General features: G+C 36.1%; 1 protein-coding gene across 1 annotated transcript in view; it reads left to right on the forward strand.

Annotated features, from left to right (window-relative positions):
- The window catches only part of LOC141279616 (diacylglycerol kinase beta-like), a 138,666-nt gene that overhangs the window by 98,194 nt on the left and 16,967 nt on the right, over positions 1-23,505 (forward strand). Inside the window, exon 3 of the mRNA XM_073810160.1 lies at positions 10,948-11,101. Coding sequence (XP_073666261.1) covers positions 10,948-11,101 — 154 coding nt within the window. The remainder of the gene's footprint in view (positions 1-10,947; positions 11,102-23,505) is intronic.

Genomic DNA, 23,505 nt, shown 5'->3' on the forward strand with positions numbered 1-23,505 from the left:
AGACTCTTGAGCTTAATTTTCTAATTTCACCGAAATAGAATCAGGCTCTGGTAAAATGATCTATTTAATGAAAGTCTTAACTTATTATTTTACAGTGGGAGATTTAATAATTGCTTTTAAATGAGATGGATAAGGACTTTTTAATTGGTCTACAGTGCTGTTAGAATCTGTGAAGAAAATATGAGTGAAAAGCTCTTGATTTTAGCCCTCCTGGGAAAAAGAGCAATCCATCTGTTGTTTCAACCAGTCTCTCCTAGTAAAGTCCATTTTGTCAAGGAAGTTTTAGGTCCATAGTTCTGTTGGATCCCTAGAATTACAACACATTTTTGAGTTCTCTAAATGGAGATGTTTATATCCTGCTGGGAATATATCTTACTAAAATGCATGAGCTGCCTAAAACCATAACATTGTCTCCCTTGGACAATACTGGCTATGTACTAGTTGCTTCTTATTCACAAGTTTCCCTGTTGTTTCAATGACAACAAGCACTGCAGTTTCATCCCCAACATGTCCCAGTACAATTGATTACATCAGAACGATCTTGACTGACTTAGACACTGGTCCTACATACTACAGTCTCCTAGGATGAAGCACAACTGAAATGGCAACTCATTGACCGTGATGATTTTTACCAGCCCCTTTCACAGGATGGCCTTTCCCTGATCTCATCCCTGACCTCTGTGGAAACCTACTAGCTCCCCCAAAGACAGTCTACATGAGCTTGATGTTGTTAGGAGGCAACCCCTCAGAGTAAACAGTTGCTTTTATTAAGCAGGCCCTAGTTTTTAAAGGGCATTTGTTGAACACCTTACTCAACAAACACACCATTCTGCACAACCTTCATCCCTGCTCCAGGCTGTTTGAAAACTGGTGGCAAATGAGCGTCTTTTCTTGGGGTCAGTAGAATGAGCTTCTTCCTTCCTTTTCCTGGCTCAGCCTTTGTTCCATATGCAGTTGTTTAGTAGGGAAGCAATTTCAGTTGCAGAGTAGAAAGAATGCGGAAAGCTGAGGGTAGCCAAAAGGAAAAAGAATGAGGGCATGCATACTTATTACTCTGTGTGTGTTCTTTGTTTATCAGTGTTCTGTGAGTGTAGGGTTTTCTTTTTACATTTCCTGTCATTAGATGATTCTTGGCCTAAGGCTGAGTTAAATTTTCATAGCTCCCTGGGCATACTCTATGTTTGTACTCAGTACTCTGTACTGGGTTTGTGTTATTCAGACAAGTGAGTTGCTTCAACCCCTTAATAAGAAACCTGGGATTTCAGAACCTACATTTTGTAGTGCTGCTGCCTAATGTATATTTTAAATGTCTTTAACAAGGGTATTGACACTATTATAATTATTAGCAATGATATAAACACCCTTGTATTGTAAGCTATAATTGTACTTCCAGAACCAAATTCAACCTTTACCATTAAAGAAAGCACCTGGAAAGTATAACAGAGAAAACGTGGTCTTAGGGGTCTTAGGTTTCCAACTGAACTGAGTTCAAATCCATATCTGCCACATATGAGCAGGTCTTGGACAAGTTACTTCATCTCTCCTAGCCTGAGTTTGTTCACCTATAAAATGGAGAGAGTATTGTCTCTACTGAGTTGTTAAAAGGGTTAAATTCTAAAGTATATGCAAAATACTTAAGTCTCTGTCTGCCAGGTGTTCCATTGATGTTTTGAGGCAGTGGCTGTGAATCACGCTGTAAGGAGCAACACAATTTCATATGAAAGTTCTGGAAAATTTATGAAAGGTGAAAGGGAGAATATCTGAGACACACCCCAACCAATCCTGTAACCTTGATTTTCTCAGAGCCTCACTTTCCTCATCTATAAAGTAGTAAATATAACGCTGTCACTCTGATGTCTTTCCCAACGCTAAATTAATTTCCTTCTACCGTGAGATATGAGTGGAGGACATGACATGGGATTTGCTTCCCCTATCAGGCCTGGTTGCAATCCAGAGCGCTGTCCTGGCAGTAGTTATGGTGTCTGTTGTATTTGCTCCACCTCTCACAACTGCATAAATGCCAGGACAATTAGTTAGCAAGGAATGGATGTAACATGTTAACCAGTATTTCTGCTTCTCTTCCCTATTACTATCAGCACAATTTCAGTCATCTTCCTGCTCTTATCAAAGCTACAACCAGAACAGTTTTGAAAACGTACCAGCAAATTGAAGAATAAAATGCCACTACAATTTTTATTAACCCTATTTTGCCTGTGCATTACTTATTGTTAAATACATAGTAACTTTTATTTCGCCATGTTGCTTCAGTTTTTATGCCTTGATACTCAGAGAATTGCTCTTGCATAGAATGGAACCACATCCAACAATTTGAGAAAATATTTGCATGGATACTTATGAGATTAATTAGTTATGTCATAATTAAACAAATCAAGTTGAATAACTTCTTGCAGGTTTCTTTTAATTGCACTGAGGATCAAATCTCAACATTTACAAAAAAAACAAACTATTTTATATCTCTGAAAACATCTAGAATTTGAGAACGGACCATCTGCTACATCTATCCTAAATCGAAAACTTGGATTAATGATTTGACTGCTTCACGTGGCTAGGTGATATCTGTTACAGTTGATATGTCACAGTTGATCCATTTCTCCCTTAGTGTTCTGTAATAAATATACAGAAATTTAACAATAGGTAAATATTTAGGGTATATAAAATATAATTATACTAATTGCTTCCAATTGCTTTCTCTACAGATGAGTTTTAAAAACAAGGTTAAATAATTTAAAAAATAAACTAGTAACTCTCCTGAGTTTAATCATAACAGCTAACTTTGATATGCAGTATTTAAACATTCTGTGTAGGTCGCTCTTTCATTTCTTTCATAACATTTATTAAATAATTTATATGAGTTAAAAATCAGGTTAGAGAAAAAGTGACGCTGGGATCTTCAGGTGGTCTTTTTCACTTGTTCAGGGACAAGTAGAGCAAACTCTTTAGGTGCTTTGCTACAACTAAAACTTATCTTAAGGTTTGTATGTTGTTTCTCTTTGTGTGTTTTCATCAATAGGAATAGTTTTTTTGAACAGAAGTACATTTAAGGATATTAGGGGAAAATAAATCTAGAGATTTAGGTAGAAAGGCCTAGAGTGTCTAAGGATTTTAAGGGTTTTTTTAATAGGTAAAGGAAATCATGAATGATATTCCTAAGATCAACGAGTTAAATTTTCCACTTAGGAAAATACTTCTAAAGCCAATGTGAACAACAGGCTTAAGTTAAAGAGAAGACCAGGTATGAGTTATTGAAGCAGTCCAATCAAATGATAAAACCTGGGAGGGCATTTGGGATTGTAATAGAGGCCGGGGGCACAGTTAGAACACATTGCAGATATATGTTCAAAAGTAATAGGTTAAAAAAAAAAAAAGTAATAGGTTACACTTAGTATGTCAAAAAGAGTTACAGTCAACTCAGTTTGCAAGATTGTGGAACTGAGTAGAGATAGTTATGCCATTACTTTTTATTTTTATACTTTATTTTATTTCCCTTTTTTCTCTAATGGCTAGTTTATTGATACACTAGTCGATACATTTGACGGTGATAAACCAGTTGTACTAGGTATGAATATTGAAAAATCAAAATCTGTCTATAGAATTATACTTTGATTAACTATAACATAGTAGCCTTTGAAGTCAGAAATATTTAGGTCCTTGGCACTAACTAGGAGCTTTTGGCTTTGGGCAATTTGCTTGACTTTTCTGAGCCTCAGCTTTCTGTCTATAGAATAGGAGTGGTGGTAGCATTTACTTAAGGGGTTATCGTGAGGATTGAAGTATAGCATACACATAACATATTAATACTTAGTGCGGTTCCTGGAACACAATAACATTTAGAGAGTTTCCATTATATGCAACAAACATATTAAGCAAACACCTAATTTTATTTTTCCACTTATGGATAATAGAGTGTATCACTATCTATGAAGATTAAAAGGAGATATTGGAGACTTTAAGAAAGAGTTTGGCATAAAAGCATGCACTGGTGACAGATAAATATACAGAAAGTGAGAAAAGCACTTGGAACAAAAATAATTGGGTTGCGTCCCAAATGCATTTATTGCATGTATGTTATATACTGGATATTGTATCTGGACCTGTGGGAGAAATAGAAATGGTTAAGATGATCTTTGCTATCAAAAAGTGTCAAACTATTAAATATATTTTCAAATTGCTGACAAAATGCTTCAACTCAGGGAATTCTTAAGCCCTGAATTCTTAAGTCTTTACCCAGTTGTAAAATGTCAATCCCTCACTCTCACATGCTGGCTGAGTATTTCCTAGTCTGCCTTCTATACCTTCCCATCTTGATTTTTCTCCCAATAATAACCCTGGTATATTTGGGCCTTGATGGATTAGAAAGAATAGAATTTATAGGATAGTATATATTTGAAACCATTCCAAATTTTTGGTTATTTTGTTACCATTAGTTTTATTGATTTTATTTTATTTTAATCTACAACATTAAATATATAACCATATGCTATTATACTTTAAAATAATCTCATTTGAGATTTATTAAGTGAAACAGTATATTCCTGCTCAGAAGCTTTTTCTATTTATTCTATTTCACAAATTCTTACCATCCTACCTGAATCAGTTTTCTTTGTTGCTAGATTTCCTACAAAGAGGTAATTGAGTGAAATTGTGCTACTTTTTTCTTCTTTCTTTGCTATTCCAGTGTCCATACTTCAACTATATAAGGAGGACTTACAATGTAAAAGACACTATTTTAAGCACTATGTGATGCAGTGTTGTGTTGGATCTTATAGTCTAGCAGGGAAGAAGAGATACTTGTAATTCTGCCTGCACACATACCTTCATTAAGAGAACTCCCTTTGGAAATTTTCTTTCAAAATAAAGATGCAAGTAAGCAGTCATTAAAAACTGACATTGTTAATGAAAATTATATATGCATAGTTGTTCCCAAAATCTTTATTGAGTTTTTGAGGAGAAATAACTTTTAGAGCATATGGTGTGTGCCTCAGTAACAGCTCACAGCAGTTCTAGTGACAGCACTGAAACATAGGCAAGACAACGTCCTACTCTGTGAAAGTAGGACGGATTCCTGCTAAGTACAAAATGTAGTTGGATACAGACTCTTGATCACAAGATATACTGAAAATCACGATAAAAATAATCTGCTTAAAATTCTTCTAATCCATTATTTGTATTTCATAATTACTAAAATAACTTGGAGTAGCATTGTTTGGTATTCTTGCCATTTATCGTCTTACTGAAAAACATGTTTCTAATTTTCTCTTTACTGGGACTTAATAAATGTTAGTTTTAGGTAAAGACAAGTACAACTAATAAATTATGCGCCTCTGAGGTAGTAAAAATAATTTCATTTGCCAAAACTAAGCTTTAAAAATCCAATGTGAAATTCACACTTTCACTTTCACTCTTTATCTTTAACAGAAGTTTCTCCATGGCAGTTTTAGGAGACTATCAAGGAGCTCTCTGAAATTTGAAGTAATGAACAATAAATTGCAATACAAAATAAGCATAAACAATGAGACATTTAAAGTGCACAGTTTTCTTCTGAAAGTATTTTAATATAAAAAAATATGTATTTGAAATCTCAGGAAGTTAGCCATGCTACATATTAATTTATATACTTTGGTTCAGTGACCTTTACATCAATGTTCAATTTAATATAATTAGTTAATGATATAAATTAGACAGCAGAATTGAAATGGAAATGGTGAAAGAAAGCCTCTAATTTAAGTTACTGCCTACCTCATTTGATCAGAGTTCTTTTGCCCAGTAGCCAACAGTATTGTACACATAGCAGGTACTCAGTCCATACTTGCTGGTAAATGAATTAAAGTCATTTCTTTGTGAATGGTTTTAGCTAGTACCTTAATCTATAATAGTTCAATGATTCCTTTCTTCTTTTAAAGATCACTTATTAATCAGCTGTGTATACAAGTTTGTTAGAAAGTGTGAAAATTGGACAATCTTTTGTGTGATATAAAAGTTATAAGATCCTATTATATAAAATGATCCTATTATATGAAAGAGTCTTATGATCCTATTATGGTCATATGATCCTGTTAAAATGTGTTAGACCATGTGATCTCCTGCTGCAATCCCTCCAGTAACTGTTCCTCTCTACCTTAAAACCATAATGCTTTATTGACTGTCTAGTACATGTTACAGGATCAGCCCCCATCCACACACCACCAAAGATCCTATCTCTCTAGTCCTCCCTCAGTCCTGCTCGGGACCCCTGCTTTTCCTCACTAGCTCCTACACAGCAAATCCTCTACAACAGGACCATCTTAATACCTCAGGATATTCGCACCACCTGTTTGATTTGGAATGTTCTTTCTCCAAATATGTACGAAGCTCTCTCCCTCATCTCATTTAAATCTTTATTCAAAGAACCAATTCTCATTTCCTAGTCCTCAGATTTAAAACTGTAAGCACCCCTCCCCCATATATAAACATTTCCTCCTTTATTTTTTTAGGCAACATTTAATACCTTCAGACACTGTACTTTTATCCTGTTTATTTTGGATTTTTTCTTATTCCCTTCATTAGAAGATAAGCCTCCTGGTGGAAGGAGTTTTGCATATATCAGTAACATTTTTACCACACCACTGAGAACAGAGCCCAGTACAAAGTGGATGTATGCATGATGAACATTTGCTGAATATGAGAAAATCTTCATCCCAAGACTGCCAAAATAAATTAAAGTAATGATAGAATGACGACATTTATTTTCATTCACTTTGAATCTACTTGGATGAATACTAGAGTTATTTCTTTAGTATTAGCAGGGATTTAAACACCAAGAAACCAGATGGTCAGATATAGTAATGAAAGGCATATAGAAATGTGTTTTTGGGTTTGTGCCAACTTGGCAACAACATCTGAGCAGCTTCCCAAGTTTGTATTCTCTACAGATTCTCTGTGTTATCTCCCTAAATAGTCTGTGCCTGTTCCTTCAGGAAAAAAAAAATGAAAAAGCAGTTTTCAAAATTTTTAACATCATTTGATGTATCTGTCTTTGAGCTTACAGCCAGTTCAATTTTTGAACACTCATTCAATTGCCTGACCCTACTTTTTTCATTAGTGTTTCGATTGCTATGCATATAAATGATCTCATTCTATTTAAAGGTCACAGTCTTCAAAAACCAATGCTAATGCTGCTAGATGATAGCAGTAGAAAATAAGATACTTAAATTTCAAGATATTCTGCTAAATCATGAGATAAGGAAAATGTATAGATTGAGGACATTATCCACTTACAGAAATGTTTGGTACTTTGGACAGCATAGAATTTTAGAAAAGATTGGAAAATCTTTTGCTAATAAGAAAAAAATGGGTTAACCAGTAAAGGCATTGAAGATTAATTCCTCACTGAATCTGAAACACTGAAGCAGCTGCCTTTTGGCTCTGAAGAAGTTTGGGGTTTGCAGCATTTTAAGCTGTGTGTAATGACAGGAAATGTAAGAGAAAGGAAGTTTGCTGCCACCAGTAATGTAAAGAAGTTGGAGGAAAAAGTTGACATCATCAGTAAAACTTCAGTCATGAATAGGATGACATCATCTCATGGAAATCATTTAAGAACTAGGGAAATCTTTATTCTATTCTTATGTCTATGATAAGTTTTTATTTTTTTAAAAGTAAGATAATCTATTTTTAAAGACTTGCTTTCTGAAGGCAGTAATTTGCCAATGTTGCCTGACACAGAAAAATTACAGCAAAATATCTAAGACCCCAAAAACAGAGGGTTAGATTTGGAAAAATGCAATGAAATTCTAGTTTCTTGGACCAATAAAGAGGTGGGAAAATTAAGATAATGAAAAAACCCATCTAACCTCAAACAAGTGCTTCTTTTTACTTATTCCTTTTTTTCTTTTACTATTTTATTTCTTTTACATCCTATGTGTCCAAGGGTGCGTTAAGTGCTTTACGTCAATTTATTATTACGTTTAGGCAGCAATGCTGAACAGTTGATCTTATATGGAGGAAATTAAGGTGTAGTGATGTCAGATAATAAAACTAAGCTATTTTTTGATTGCTGAGCAAGGGAGAGCTACAACACTGGAGAAAATTCTGAAAGTTTTCCTGAGATCTGAAAAAAGAAGGACCAAGGAGAAATGTATTCCTTATTAAGAGGGATGTCATGCGTTAAGTTCACTTCTTCCTTTTGGTTGTCTATTTTTCTGGTTTTCATCATGAAATCACAAGCACCAATTTCAAGGAGGTCCTATGTGGGTTATCACGCTTGAGATGTGGCAGATTTTTCATTAAAAAGAGAAAGTATGTTTCTTGCCCCAAATCACTCAGGTGGTGAGTGGAGGTATTGGAATATGAAACAAAATCGTTTTATTCTGGAGTCCTTGTTTTTGTTTTTGTTGGTTGTTTGGTTAGTTGTTGTTGTTTTCCTGCTCCCACATCAAACCCTTGGCTTGAAATAATTGTTTTAAAATATAATCTTATTGTAAAGGAAGATTCAGAGAAAAAATTTTCAGCAATTATAGTCTTTGTTCACATTTTATTACCTGGTTTCTCAAAAAACAAAACAAAAAAAAGTGAAAAACAAGTAAACAACGACAATTTTAAAAAACACCCACCAAAAAACAATGAACCATGTAATGATTTGTTAAATGCAAATGGAAACATTTAAGTTAATATGGTTTTAAGGCCCATTCGTCAAATACCATTTGGAATTCTTCCTAACAAATCAAGAGGTTGGTATTATAGATGAAGAATTTGAGGCACAGAGAACTTAATAAATTGCCCACTGTCACACAGTTGGAAAGTGTTGGATCTGAGAGTTGATCTAGGTAGTCTGACTTCAAAACCATGCTCTGTCATCTGTTATGTTTCCAAACACAGTGCTGACTGACTACAAAAGGGTACAGGAAGAAAAGCAACTATAAGTAACTTTGATTTTAATCACAATGCTTGTGAATGTTTACCATATAAATTTCCTATAACTTTGCATATAGCATTAACTCCTGCGTTCCCCATAGACCTTCTTACATGTTGAAGATTATTGACAAGTGTTGGTCACTCATCCAGCTGAGTGTGGATTACTTCTCTTTTGATACGCCATCCTGAGGAATCCTATTAGTAAGAATAGGTGCCCAGCTCAAGGCAACTTATTTGGATATACTAGTCTGGCTTCTGGCCTCATTTGTGTATTTTGAAACCTTGGCTTCATTCATTGTGGCAATTTGCTTTTTGAAAGTACTTCTGCTAATTGATGCTATTCTTTATATATTCATATTATTCACAGTTTTTAGTTTTGTGGTTCAGTCCTCTAGTAGAATTTACAATATTCTGTGGTGGAGGTGATTCATTAAATATGGAAGGAAATGAAGTCTTTTCACCGCCACCAATATAAACATCTGAAGTGCCCTTCTGAGAATTAATAAGCAAAACAAGACTAAGTTTAACCAAAAATGTCAGATTAAGTTGTAGACAGAATCTTGGAACCATTAATAAGTAAAGTGACGTTTTTGGTTTTGTTTTGTATTAGCTTGAGGTTATGTTAGGTACAAAAGCATACACAGTACATATACTTAAAGGGCATGCGATCTAATCTGCAAAAATTTACTTTCTCCTAATGATACCCCTGTATGTCTGATTCCCTTTTAGGTTTATTCAAAACAGTACAATAATAAAATTAGTTGTTCTCTACCACCTTATCCCAATATTTTTACATAGGAAAAATAGACTTTTTGTATCCAAAATATCAGATTATGGAATTAATTTTATTCTCCTCTGCCAGGATTCTGTAAAAATTTAGGAGCATTAATCTGCCAAGTTTTATTTTTTCCTTATTTTTAGTTTCATGTCAGTTACGTTAAACTGGGTAATAAAAAAAGTGCCCTTCAAGGGCTTCCTATGAGGCCTATAGCCCTTGCAGTCTCTTGATCTGGACAGATGTGGCTTTATCTCAGTTTCTTCTCTGTAGGTTTCCTAGTCCCTTCAAATGGCCTACTGGATAGTATCCAGCACAGCTCCAGGGGCCTTCTCTTCCATGAGGTCTACAGCTATTTCCTAGGCAACGTTTATGCATTATTGTCCCTGCAGTCACAAGGAGGGTTGGCCAAGCCCAGTACAATACCCTTTTCTTGTCTTTGTCCCAAGTACCTGTAGCCTTGTCCTCAGTTTCCCAGGCAGGAGTCAGATCCTGGCCCACTGTCCTCATTTACTTGGAGAAAGCAAGCTCTCCTAGTAGCTCCTGTGAAATCCTCTCATTAACTTGAGGATAGAAATGGCTCCCATCACCATTTCCCCAAGTGGACATGGAGATTCCCAAAGTAGCAATGGTTCTTTGCATGTAAATGTCTACGCTTTTATAGTCCTGCAATGAGTAAGAGTAAGCATGGGTCGTGAAGTAGATTTCTTTGAAAATCTGCATAGGAAGATTTAGAATTTCACTGTAGAATTTTATATCCATTCGTCTTGGTGTTAGGGTGAAACTTTCATGTCAACCACTTTCTCCAATTGTCGGAAACAATGTTCAGACAAAGAAGGGAGATGAGAGAAATACCTTTCTTTCTGAGTATTCATGACTCTCCATTGGCATCTTCACATAATTGTCTGATTTAATCATCATAACAACTTTACAGGATTGGGAATATTATACTCAATTTACAGAGGAGGAAATTAAGTTTCAAAGAGTAAAAATGTTAAGGCCACATAGATACTGTGGAAATAGAGATGTCTGAGTGAAAAGCTCCTGGTTTTCCTGTTCCATTATTTCAGGTAAGACATACAAATCTACTAACCAGTGTCAACCTAGGACTGACTGCCGGATTTACTTCTCAAATAGTTACCTTCCTTTTGTAGACTTGGATTTAAGAATGTTTGAGGTCATGTCTCCTACTAATGATTTTGAGCATAGCACAGAATCTTAACATTGGCTGAGTCTTAAAATATATGTTTGAATTTTTTTTCCAGACAATAGATTTTGAAGGTTTCAAGCTATTTATGAAGACATTCCTGGAAGCCGAGCTTCCTGATGATTTCACAACACACCTTTTCATGTCATTTAGCAACAAGTTTCCTCATTCTAGTCCAATGGTAAAAAGTAAGCCTGCTCTCCTCTCGGGTGGTAAGTTTAATTATTTACTTTAAAAATGTATGTAATGCAAAAACCTGAAAGGGAAAAATCATTGTAAGTTCTCTGTAAGCTGAGATGATTTGTTTAAAAATTACCTTTATTGCAGGATTTATCCTTTCATACTGAGACTGTGCAACTAAACATTAGAGAAAATATACTTTATCATTATTCATCACTTGTCATTTCAGTGTCTTAGAAGTCTATGTTTAGGTAATAATTTTAAGAGATACTTCCATCAAATATAGGAAAGTGCTCTTTTAAATGACTGGAATATATATATATGCGTGTATATATATATATATATATAAAAAAATATATGTAGTCACAAGGAAGTTATGTAAAAACATAGTATTTAATATCATTTGTTCAAATTACCAATATACTTTCACATTTTTAGATTTGTAAACTCAGAACAGAGTTTAGATTTTTCTCTTAGATACTTAATTCAGTTTGTCACCATAGAGATGGTTGGTTCTCTCATTAGGTGTAGCTTTTTAGAGATGCCTAATGCATTACTACCTGTCACTAATTGTATCACTCTCCACACAGTCAGGAAAATAGAAATCTCACTATATTACTTTAGAAAATGTACAACAGGAAACTGGTTAAACAGTGTTGGAGAGTTGAAAAAGTGAAGATGAGCACTGAGACACAGAGGTAGAACCACAGGAAGCAGATGCCTCCCCTGGGTTGGAGTCTTCAAAACCCAGAAGCTTGGAAGGAGGACCTCTAGGAGCTGGGAGGCAGAGTTGGGGGGTGGGTGTTGCCTGGCAGGTCTCACTGTCAGACTGCTGTGGAGGGGATTCTTCCTGATTGGCTCTGATAGCTCAGGAGCTCAGGGAGGAGTGTGCAGCCCTGGAAGTCAGACCTCTTACAGCATCACCATGGTCTGTGCAGGACTGAATGCGGGAGCTCACTGCGCCTTCTTGGTGTGGCAGTAAGCTGCCACGAGACTAGAGCGCCTTGCTACTGGCACCAGATGCTGGGACGGTGAGATGCTGGAGAGATCTAACAGATAAGTGCAGGTAGACCAGCAGGAACTTGTCCCTTCTCCCTCCTCCCTTCTCTTGTCTCTCTAGTGCCCCCTGTGAACCCAACAGGTTTCTATCTGGCAATGGAGAAATATAGTCTACAGCAGTGTTTCCAAAACTCTTTGATCTCAGGACTCTTTTAGGCTCTTGAAAATTATTGAGGACCCCAAAATGCTCTTGTTTATATGGGTGATATTTATTTCTATTTACCATATTAAAGATGACACATTCTAGAAATTACAATGATCGTCCCCTCAGATGTTGACAAAAATAACATCTTTATGAAAAATGACTATTTTCAGAAACAAAAAAAAATTAGTGAGAAGATTGACATTATTTCACACTGTTGCAAATGACTGACATCCAACTTCATAGAAGACAGCTGAATAACCACATCCGCTGCTCTGTTGCCATATCATGTCAGGTGGCCCCTTGAAAAGTCCACTGTACACCCATGAGAGAATGAGAGTGAAAAAAGCAAATGATATCTCAGAATCATCACTGATAGCATTTTGACCTTACAGATCCCCTGAGAGGGGATTAAGTATCCCGTGGGAGCCTCTGGTCGAGACTTCCTGTCCTAGCGTCACAACATAGGATATCGAAGTGTGGGTAAAGAGGTGAGGAGAATTTTACTAATTAGCACTCTAATAAATAAAAAGCTTAAAACATATAATTAAGAAATAGGTGATTGAGCCAGAAACAAAACTTGGGCAATCTGATGAAGAGTCCACACTATTAAGCCTTACGTTGTGCTGCTTCCCTTTCTGTTAATGGAGTAAAATATTTTTCCTTGAGCAATCACATGTTGGTCCAAGCTTTTTAAAACAGATGATCCCTTCAAAATATAGAGCAATTAATATGCTTATAACCTTTACCTACCCATCAAATATTTTTTGTTCCTGAAATGATTCCCCTTATACCATGAACTGAGAGGACTCCCCACACTTGCTGTTTTCTCTGAATGAGTTCCGTTTAGTTTGTCCTAAAGTGTGGTTTCAGAGCTTACAAGTGTTCTGGGCTGAAAATTTTTATATGAGACAGGTTTTTACTTGGATCTAGAAATGAAAACTTCTGTGTTCTCCACTTCATGCTATAAATGGATTGCATATTCCTTAGAAATAACAAAGTTGTCCCTTATTTAAATTTACATGAAGCAATACCATCCTTGGGAAACACTGTCTTCTTTAAGAAGACAAATACTGTCTTGAGGAAGAAGGGGGAACATTTTTTGATATGTTGTCTCTCTGAGTCAACAGACTCAGACTAATTGTGTCACACTTGGAGGAAAGAGACAATCTAATTACTTTGGTAGTTTTATAAGAAATTCAAACCTCAAACCCTCTTTTCTTCAGATAGCACATAGTAAGTACTACATAGAAGATACCAAATTTACAAGGAGTAGAGATCAAACCGTGTTTCAAAATGGGAAAAAAAAATAAGGAATAACAAATTGTACTTCTTTTGGGACAATCACACATCCTGCATAGACCTACTTGAAAGGAATTGTAAGATAGGCTGTGTAACCCTCATGCAGCAATAATAAATTAAACTGTGATGCCTTTTCAAAGCGTGGCCTCCACATTTTAAGACATAGGTGCATAGTGTCCTTTGTAAGACTGTTTCTCATCCTGTGTATTTTCAGAGTTACCTTTGATAGTGGTTTTTATTCTGGGAAATAAGGAACCCTGGACAGTAATAAAATTTTCAAGGCCTGGGGTAGCCTTGACTCAGAAACTGAAAGATAAATAGATTTTTATTCCTAGAAACTTGCTTTGCAATAATCTAAGTTATCTACGGAAGATGTATTTGTGGTTGAAAAAAATTACAAATTAATTTTGAATAGAGGTGCTATATAATCTGCTTTGTTTATCTGCTCTGAGAGTTCACATATTTCATTACCACATTACCATCAGGAATATGGTAGCCATTCTTGATTCTGTACATCAATTGAACAATATAGGTTTCTCAATAAGAAGACAAACTTTTTAAAAGGAAAAAAATGTTATTCTTGTCAATGAACAATGATCACATACTGGGTAAAAGTAAAGCATTTAGTTTTTATAGAATAAAACATTTAAAAATAATTATAAATAGGTATAAAAGTTATGAGTGTGTATGTAGTTGTGTTTTGTTGAACCTAATGATCCATCTGGCATTTCATGTAGTGGATTATGTATTGTTTTGGAACATTTTGTTTCCGTTAAGTGCCTCTTATCCCCTATTTAAATATAAGATGATTAATTCTGCTGTTCCCATGTTGGTCTTTTAGTTTTTAAATATATCCCCAATATACCATCTTTCCAGCTTTCTTATAACTTTTTCTGCTTCATTGTAAATCCCAAATCCCTAATCCTAAACCTCTCTGCTAGTCCAACAACCAATTTCCGATCTTACCTTCATCCCTAGAATCTATCACTTGAACCATTATCTTTACAGAAATGTTTAATTATTTGGAATCCTTTTTTTTTTTCCGCAAGTGGCTCACAAACCCTCAACCATGGATCACTATTATGATCCCATATTTCAGTCCCTGCTATTTGCACACTGAGCATAACCAGGGAGAAATCTCATAAATATGCATGCAGGTGGTTGTCACTACACATTCCTAACACCCAGTATTAACATGGCCTTAACACCTCTTCAGCTCTTAAAAAAATCTATTCTGAAAAGTATTTATTCTTGATACTGTCTCCTAGATCAATCAGGTTAAACTTTTTAAACCTCCTTTAGTTTATTCATCTTTCCCCTCACTCTCAACAGATGCCATTTTTTTCACATCATACAAAAAAACAGGTGCTGTCTAAAATAAAATGCTCAATTGTTTCCCACACAACCCAAAACGGTTTATTCAGCTCACAGAGAATGCATATTACTATATTCCAGATGGAGCCCTTCATCTGAGTGAGTGTTCCATAGGAGTCAAACTAAGTGGTTTGGAAAGTCAAATAATTATATTCTACCCAACTCTGCTTCTATTCCTATCTTCTTTCTGGTTGAAAGGAACCTGAGTATTTACCAATTTCCCTACCCTAAAATCTTGGACCCTTCCTACCCTTCACTGCCTCACTACTTAGGTTTAGTTAATCACAAAATGCTATTACTCGTTGTAACTTCTTCTCAAACATTCTGCCTCTGTCAGTTTGATACATCATTGTTTGTGTCCTAGACTATCAATTAGCATGACTCCCAGCCAGGCCCTGCCCTCCCATCTGGAAAATGTTCTTTCTAACACAGAAGCCTGATGATATTATTCATGGGTTCCCAAGTGCAGACTTTCACAATCACCTTGTGGAATGTTTTTTAAACCTTTATTTCCCAAGTAAACATAAATCCTTGATATTTAAAGCCGATTAAAGCAGAGTTACTTTGCTTTGAGGGTGGTGCAGGAGAGGTCTGAGTACAGGGAGTCCTAGTCACTCTGCCTTCCCCCTGCCTCTGGAGACACCCCCTCCTGAAGTGACCTTACGGAGACTCCAGGGCCTGGACAGTGCAGTTAAGAAGATGATAAAATCTGAGTTCCATAGCATTAAGCCAATGCCATGCAGCGTATAGAGTCTGCCTACCGTCCTCATTCTCTGTCTCCTTGCCCCATGCACCCAGATTCTTTTCATATCCAACTGTTTGCTGTGACTTAAAACCTGCTGTGCTTACTCAGGACTCCGGGCTTTTCTGCATGATGTACCCTCTGCCCTTATTTCACAGCAAAACCCAGCTCCTTCAGGTCTCAGCTAATGCTTCATTTTAATTCAAGAGCATATGCTGTGTACCATGCTATGGATGCAGTGATCAGTAAGATGGGATACCTAGAGAGTGTAGCTGGGAAGCAACCCTGTCACCCTTGTTAAAGTCCCACCATCTGCCTCTTGTAGATTAGCTGGGACATCCCTGCCTCTCTCCAAATCCCACCTTTGACAGTTGTCACACAGAAACTCCTGGAATTAACCCTCTTCAGCTAAATTGTTTTTCTTTTTGTGTAGGATAGCAATTAACAGCAGTTATTAATAACAATTACTTTCTCTAAGAATATGGCAATTAGAAGAGAATGTGATGTGATTTATTAACTGGTTCAGACACTCATACTATATATTCCTGTTGGGCTCCCCAGTGTCCAAAACATTGACTTTATAATAGGAACATCCTTTATTAACCATGGGTCAGTGTAAGAGTTTTTGTTATTTCTTATTAGTTGTTTTATAGCACACAAAGATCATGTAGTGAATTGACCAGTCGTACCATTTAATTATTCATTTTATTATTTCCTTAATTTATGCATCCAACCATTCATTTTTAAAAACACATTAATGTGCCAGGAATTCCACAAGAAAGCTGAGGATGCTTTAGAGTCAGGGAAAAAAACAGATAGGTGGTCAGTTTTACTACAATAAAACAAGTGCTGTGCTGTATGTGTCAGGAGCATGTGACTGAGATTTTAACCATAAATTGAAATTATCCAGGTAGAGGTAGTGGGAGGGATGGGAAGGAGTGGATTAGAAGGGAGCTCCAAGAAGAGAAAGCAACATATACAATTTCTGTTTAAATCTTAAAATCATGTCCCATCAAAGGATAGTGCACAAACTTTAAGACATTCAATATTTATGCATTCAAAAATATTTATTGATCACTTACAATGTGCCAGGTACTATTCAAATTACTGGGAGTACATCAGTGAGCAAAACGGAGCTACCCCTCCCATAGTCATATACATTCTAGTGGTGAGAGAAAGACTCCTAAAAATAAAAATTTGTGGCACGTCAAATGGAATGAATGCTGTTGGCAAAAATGAATCAGATAGAAAGTGCAGGTCAAGGCTGAGGATGACTGAAAGTCCTAGGTTTCTCATGACTGACTGAAACTGGGATGAGGGTCATAAGGTCATTTTTGATGGTCCCAGAGTAGATAGTAGTCATGACCTTGGAAGTATTGGGCACAGCCTGGAGGTAGAGTTGGGGGAGCAATCCTGGCAGGATTAGAGTCCTGACTGCCTTCAGAGAGTGGAGGAAGGTAGACTTCTGGGGAGTCTTGAGAGATCTGGGGCTGTGCCTTGACTCAGTTGGGCTGGGACAGATGACATGACTGGAGGAGAGATGAGGTGGGTAGCCAGGACCCCATGGTAGAGAGTGTTGTCCATCATGCTATGTTTTGAATTTTATCCAGAAGAAATTGGAGAGCCATGAAAGGGATGTAAGCCAGAAAATAATTACACTGTCAGCGGTGTGGAAGCTATCATGAAGACAGATGAGGCTAAAGATATATAAAAAAGTTCCAGGACTTCCCTGGTGGCGCAGTGGTTGGGAGTCCGCCTGCCGATGCAGGGGATGCGGGTTCGCGCCCCGGTCCGGGAAGATCCCACATGCCGCGGAGTGGCTGGGCCCGTGAGCCATGGCTGCTGAGCCTGCGCGTCCGGAGCTTGTGCTCCGCAACGGGAGAGGCCACAACAGTGAGAGGCCTGCGTACCGCAAAAAAAAAAAAAAGTCCCAAAGATATTTAAGATTGAGAATAATAAAAACTATCTCTGAAAAACTTCAGGTACTTTATCTTGGGTCCCCTCTCATTGCTCATTTGATGTGGCAATGGTTAGTGAATTCTGTGAAGCTACAATATCAGTAATGGTGTTTAGCTCTTTTCATGTTGTCTGTACAACCAGAGAGTCATACCACAGTGGCATTTTTTAGACAGAAAAGGAGAAACAATGCCCTTTTGTCCATAAGGAAGTTAATCAAGTTAAGAACAGAAAATTGTGCAATGAAAATGAAGTACTTAAACCTTTGGGAAAATGTTCTTTTGCCAAATGACCTTACTGAGTGTTCTTGCCAGGAAACACACTTCATTAACTGTGCTGAGAAGAAAGTATTACTCTTATCAGTACTGTTTTAAGGATAGTAAAAATGTGTGTGTGTATGTGTGTGTGTGTCTGTGTGTGTGTGTGTGTGTGTGTGTGTGTGTAGTGTAAAGTAGCTTTATAGGCCTTTTGTGTCTAATAAGCTCCTTCAGTTTCCACCATGCAAACAAGGGCAGGCCAGGTTCCATAAAACACAAATTGAACAGAGTACAAGACTTATGTAGCTATGAGATGCGGAGATTCTGGGCACACAGTAGGGCATTTCAAATATATTTGTGCTTTTATCACTGTTGATATGCTTTATTGATAATAACAATTATAGTCTGTGCAGCTTATATACCTACATACAAACGCCCTAGAAATAAAGATACAAGAATTTCTATCTATTGGCCAATAAGCATTTATGTATGTCAGCCATTACATTTTTTATGCCTCTACAGTACCAAATTCAGACTTCTAATCATTATTATTAGTAGTAGTAATCTAAAAATTATTTTACTCCAATAAATTTTTTATCCTGAAACCCTGAAAGCCCTAAAAATCCTTCCCTGAAACCAGAGAAAACTCCGTAACTTCAAGGCCCCATTGATGATAAAATTACTGTCGGTAAAAGAAAAGTTTCTCCCAAATCTCCTCTTTAATTATTAAATGGGTTTGAATATACTGAACTTGATTATATAGGTTTCTTTATTGTTCTGTCTGAATATGCTAAGTAAAATTTTGGTTTTCAAAGTGTTCATTTTTGCTATTAAATTTATTGACCCAAAATAAAGGGGTTTTGTATTTTGAATTGCATCTTAATTACATATTAAATGATAGTGTTATCTTAAGATTTTTGCATAATATGTTAACAAATACTTATTTACAGTTTTTGAGATCCTCATGAGGGCAATAAGGTATTTAGTACTTTACAGAGACTCAAATCAATCATAATATTATTTAATTTGTGTTATGCTCTAAAAATACTTAGTAGCAAGCTAGAAAATGAGCTATGGTATTGAGCATTTGCTTTGATCTGCTAGAAGAAAAACCCTATGAAAATCGGAGTTTTCATCTCCTTGGTTCAGTACTTTATCTCCAATGCCTGGAACCTGGTTTTACATGCCTGGAACCTGGTTTTACATGACTAATATTAAAGGACCTTAATATTTATTTAGGTTTATGTTTATAAAGGATATGTTAGTTGTATACCTATTAAAAAACACAGTTAAGAAAAATCATTCATAATCCATTTCCCATAAGAAAATGCAGGTAAAGATTTGGTAAATATGTATTTTCGTGGGTGTATTAAGTGAATGGCCCAAGGACTGATCTGAATGGAAGATGAATTTAGAGCTCTCAGCCATGGCTAGGATTTCTAATTTCCTTCCAAAGGTTTATGAAATAATGTATGCACTCTCAAGAGTCTTGAAAACCAGACCCTTAAAACAAAAGATCATTTATTGAGAGGCAGGAGACAGATTTTTCTGCTTTATTTTTCTCTCTCTAGCCCCACAAAATTATACTTAAAGCATGAAATCCCACATCAGGCTGCCTTTTGAATTGTGGATGCACAACTGGTCTTCGTTTTCTCAAATGTGAAATGGAGATAAGAAGTATATGTATCTTACTGGGTATTGTGGGACTCAAAAACGTAATGCATTAGGTACCTTAGGAATGCCAACTTTTACCATTATTAATTAAACAGATCATTTTCCTGTTTTAGTTTGCAAACACAGGATAAAGGTCAAATTCAATATAGTTTTTTTTTTTTCCACTAAGATGTCATACATCCTGAAAGAATACAGTCAAATTTAAGGAGTATTATTGGGATTTCTTTTTAACGTGACAAATATACAAATTTTGGTAGCATGACTTCTTTTCATATATGGTGGCTTAATTCCCATGGTTAGGTATAGTCACGAAGCAGAGTAATTCAACCAACTCTCAATTGTCTGCCTGTAGACAGTGTGTCACCTGCATTATAGTTGCCACCAGCCCAATGTAACTTTGAAATCTAAATTTAAGTTAGTTAACAATCAATTAAAACAATTCAGTTCTTCAGTCAAACGCCAGCCACATTTCATGTGTTCAACAACCATATGTGGTTAATACTACTATATTGAACAAGGTGTACGTAGAACGTTTCTATCATTGAAGAATATTTTACTGGACAGGACTGATAGAGCAAGTCTTCCTTTTACTGCTTTTGAAAAGAGCTCAAAGTTTGGAGTTAGATGGCCTGTCTTCAACTCTGAACTCCTGGGATTCCCATGTGACTATCAGTAGTTTACTCTCTGATTTTCCACCCTTTTTTAAAAAAAATTTATTTTTTAACATCTTTATTGGAGTGTAATTGCTTTACAATGGTTTTCTCTCGCAAATGGAATTGCAGGGTCAGTGTTGTTGGCACACAGCCAGGAGCCTTGCTCCTTTGCAGAGTTTGTTCTGCTCCTAGAACATCACCCCCAAAGACCTGCTTCAAGCCCTGTTCCTTATAATTGCTTGTTTCAGGTTTTTGCCAGTGGCCAAAAAGATGAAACCCATATGATGTTCTTAGAGGGATTTTGCTGGCCCTAGTCTCTTGTCAAGGACTGTATCCATTGCCTGTCCTCATTTTATGAGGAATCACAATCTAGTTTACCCAGGCTATCTCATCTTGCTGCAGGTTTGTGTAAGCATAAAATTTTTTTTTTAAAATTATATTAAGACAAGCATAGTTAGAAGGTTGTCTAAAAATCATGAAATGTGTGATAATATGAAGTAACTGTTGTTATTCTTGGTTATCTGTGCTACTCATCATGACTATTAATATGAATGTTGGAAGTATGATATGTGACTACACTGTGTGACAAATTGCTTCATAAGCCTGTTAAATTTCTGCAAATTGAACCAGTATAAAAAAAGGAAAAACCAAATTGCCAGAGTGTTTTATTGCCTTATAAGTTTAGAATTTTAATTCGTATCATTATTTCATAGTAATAATAACAGTTTTGAATATTTCATTTTAATAGATGAAGGGAAACAGTGGAGATAACGCTACCGTTTTCATTATCTGGAATGCAAGTGTTTGAAAATAAAATAAACTGGAGCAGAGGCAGTAATTGAACATGTACCCAAAACTGATTTGCTAACAATTGAACCTTGAGACTAGAATTAAAAGTATCTATTAGAATAAAACTTTTTAGGTCATTGTTTTAAGAAATGGAGTGTCTGTATTGGAATACAATGAAAATCGTGTGCTTGAAGAATGTGATAATCGTAGGCAATATTCAGTTTGACTAACGCTAACTCTTTTTGTAGTTAAAACTTTGAAGAGAATAATGTTTATATATATATGTGTATATACATATATATATATAATCATAAAAACAGAAAAATGCTATCGAAGTACAAGATAATTATTCCTAATAAAACTAATAGGCTCTAATTACTTTGCCTATTTGTCACTTTATTTTGTACTTTGTTGTACCTTGTAATATATATTATATGTGTATAGGTATATATGGGTCACTTTTGTGGGGAAATATTTAAAGAAGCATAGCCTTGGGCAAGTCAGAGAACCTGCAAATTTGGATGTCAGTCACATGATCTTCAGAGCTATTGACCACTTGAGGCAAAAAAAAAACCCACAAAAACACATTGTGTTTTACCTAGCTTCATGTGCAGTTCCAATTCTAAAGAGAGTTTCACCGATGCTTGGATGGGTTAAAATGGCCTTTGTTAAAGGGAAGTAGACCTTTTCTTTAAATTATTTATTTATTTATTTATGGCTGTGTTGGGTCTTCGTTGCTGTGCGGGGGCTTCCTCTAGTTGTGGCAAGCGGGGGCTACGCTTCATTCTAGTGCGCGGGCTTCTCGTTGCGGTGGCTTGTTGCGGAGCATGGGATCTAGATGCGTGGACTTAAGTATCTGCAGCACGTGGGCTCAGTAGTTGTGGCTCGCAGGCTCTAGAGCACAGGCTCAGTAGTTGTGGCACATGGGTTTAGTTGCTCTGGGGCATGTAGGATCTTCCCGGACCAGGGCTCGAACCCGTGTCCCCTGCATTGGCAGATGGTTTCTTAACCACTGCACCACCAGGGAAGTCCCAAGGGAAGTAGACTTTTGAACCTCTTCTTCAGAGGCTATTACTGCTAAAGAGAAGTGTAAGATTCCATTTACCATCTCGTTTCCTTGAGGAGCTGCAGCCAAGAAACCAGGCTTGCTATGTCCTGTTTGCCAGTTACATGGTCTCGTGTGTGTCCTGTATAAGCCTTAGCACAAACTGCTTAAAAGGAAAAGGACTTTTCTTCTGGGAAGTGAACTTTCCTAGAGGGAGGTAAATACTGGGAAAGAGCTATAGCCAAGTTTAGGGACAGGAAAAAAAAATTTTGAAAGGGTTAGAATAGGGTGTAAAAACAACCTCTCTGAAGACAGATTGAGGCCCTAGGGCCTGCTCTCAAAATATTAAGTGAAAATATAAGGAAACATTTTCACCACTTAAGAGAAAGTGGGCTGATCTAGGGTAGGCGGTTAGGAGCTGAAACAAACCTATGAGCTTTTTCAACGCAACACGTCAAGATTTAGTGGTGCAGCTCTATAATTGTTTTGTTGTAAAGTAATTGTGGAAAAGCTCATTGACATTTTATTTTTCTTTCTCTGATGCACCCTATAAATCATTGTGAAAAGTATATGTTTTACCTCTCAAATTTAGCTGAAATTGCACTTAAGGAAAAACTGATTAGTTTTTCATTGTGTGTTGTCATACATGCCCATAATTTCTTTTTAAAGTAACCTTTAAATTCTTTTAAATGTTAAACTATGACACAGTTCAGTTCATGATACAACTTTTTGTTTACAACCTCTCATGAACAGAAAATGGCAAATAGTCAACTCATTTTGTCAAACAAAATAATTTTAGTGTAGTAACATGTTTCTTGTTCAAAAGTAGTGTTAAGTTGAAATTATACATTAATGTTCATATTCAGTATGTACATTACATACAGGAAAGGCAAACAAAATTATGATACTCATATTTTCCAAATGTTTGTGTTTAGTATTATGAAAATTGATAATGAAATACCATAACCTTCATTTTATATATACAAATGATCATAAGTGAATATATATAAGTGCAAATGTATACCTTTTGGCATTCTTTCAAATGAATGTGATGATACATGCTTTTTATTCTTGTTTTACGCTGAGTTTTCGTATAAAAGAGTTAAATCAAGCTGATTAAATCATTTCAGTACCATAAGCGGGGAGCATAGAAGAGAGGATTAGCTCATCAGGCAGGATGGGTTAGGTCATAGTTTATCCAACCATAATTCAAGGGCTGTGTTCTCCGAGTCTGGAAGTTATGGTCATGTGAAGGATCAGTGCCAAAATGTCTTTTATCATAAGTTGAAACTGCTTATTTCTGCAGCTGGCTAGGCTTTAGATGATTAGTTAGAATTAGTCAGGTATTTTCTTTTCAAAGCTCAGGATTGTCTTCTGTTCTCTGCCTTTGGTTTATAAAAGTGACTATGTTAGTTTGTATCAGATATACAGTGACACTTTTGT

Source organism: Tursiops truncatus, chromosome 9 (genome assembly GCF_011762595.2).
Source record: "Tursiops truncatus isolate mTurTru1 chromosome 9, mTurTru1.mat.Y, whole genome shotgun sequence".
Classification (NCBI taxonomy): Eukaryota; Metazoa; Chordata; class Mammalia; order Artiodactyla; family Delphinidae; genus Tursiops; species Tursiops truncatus.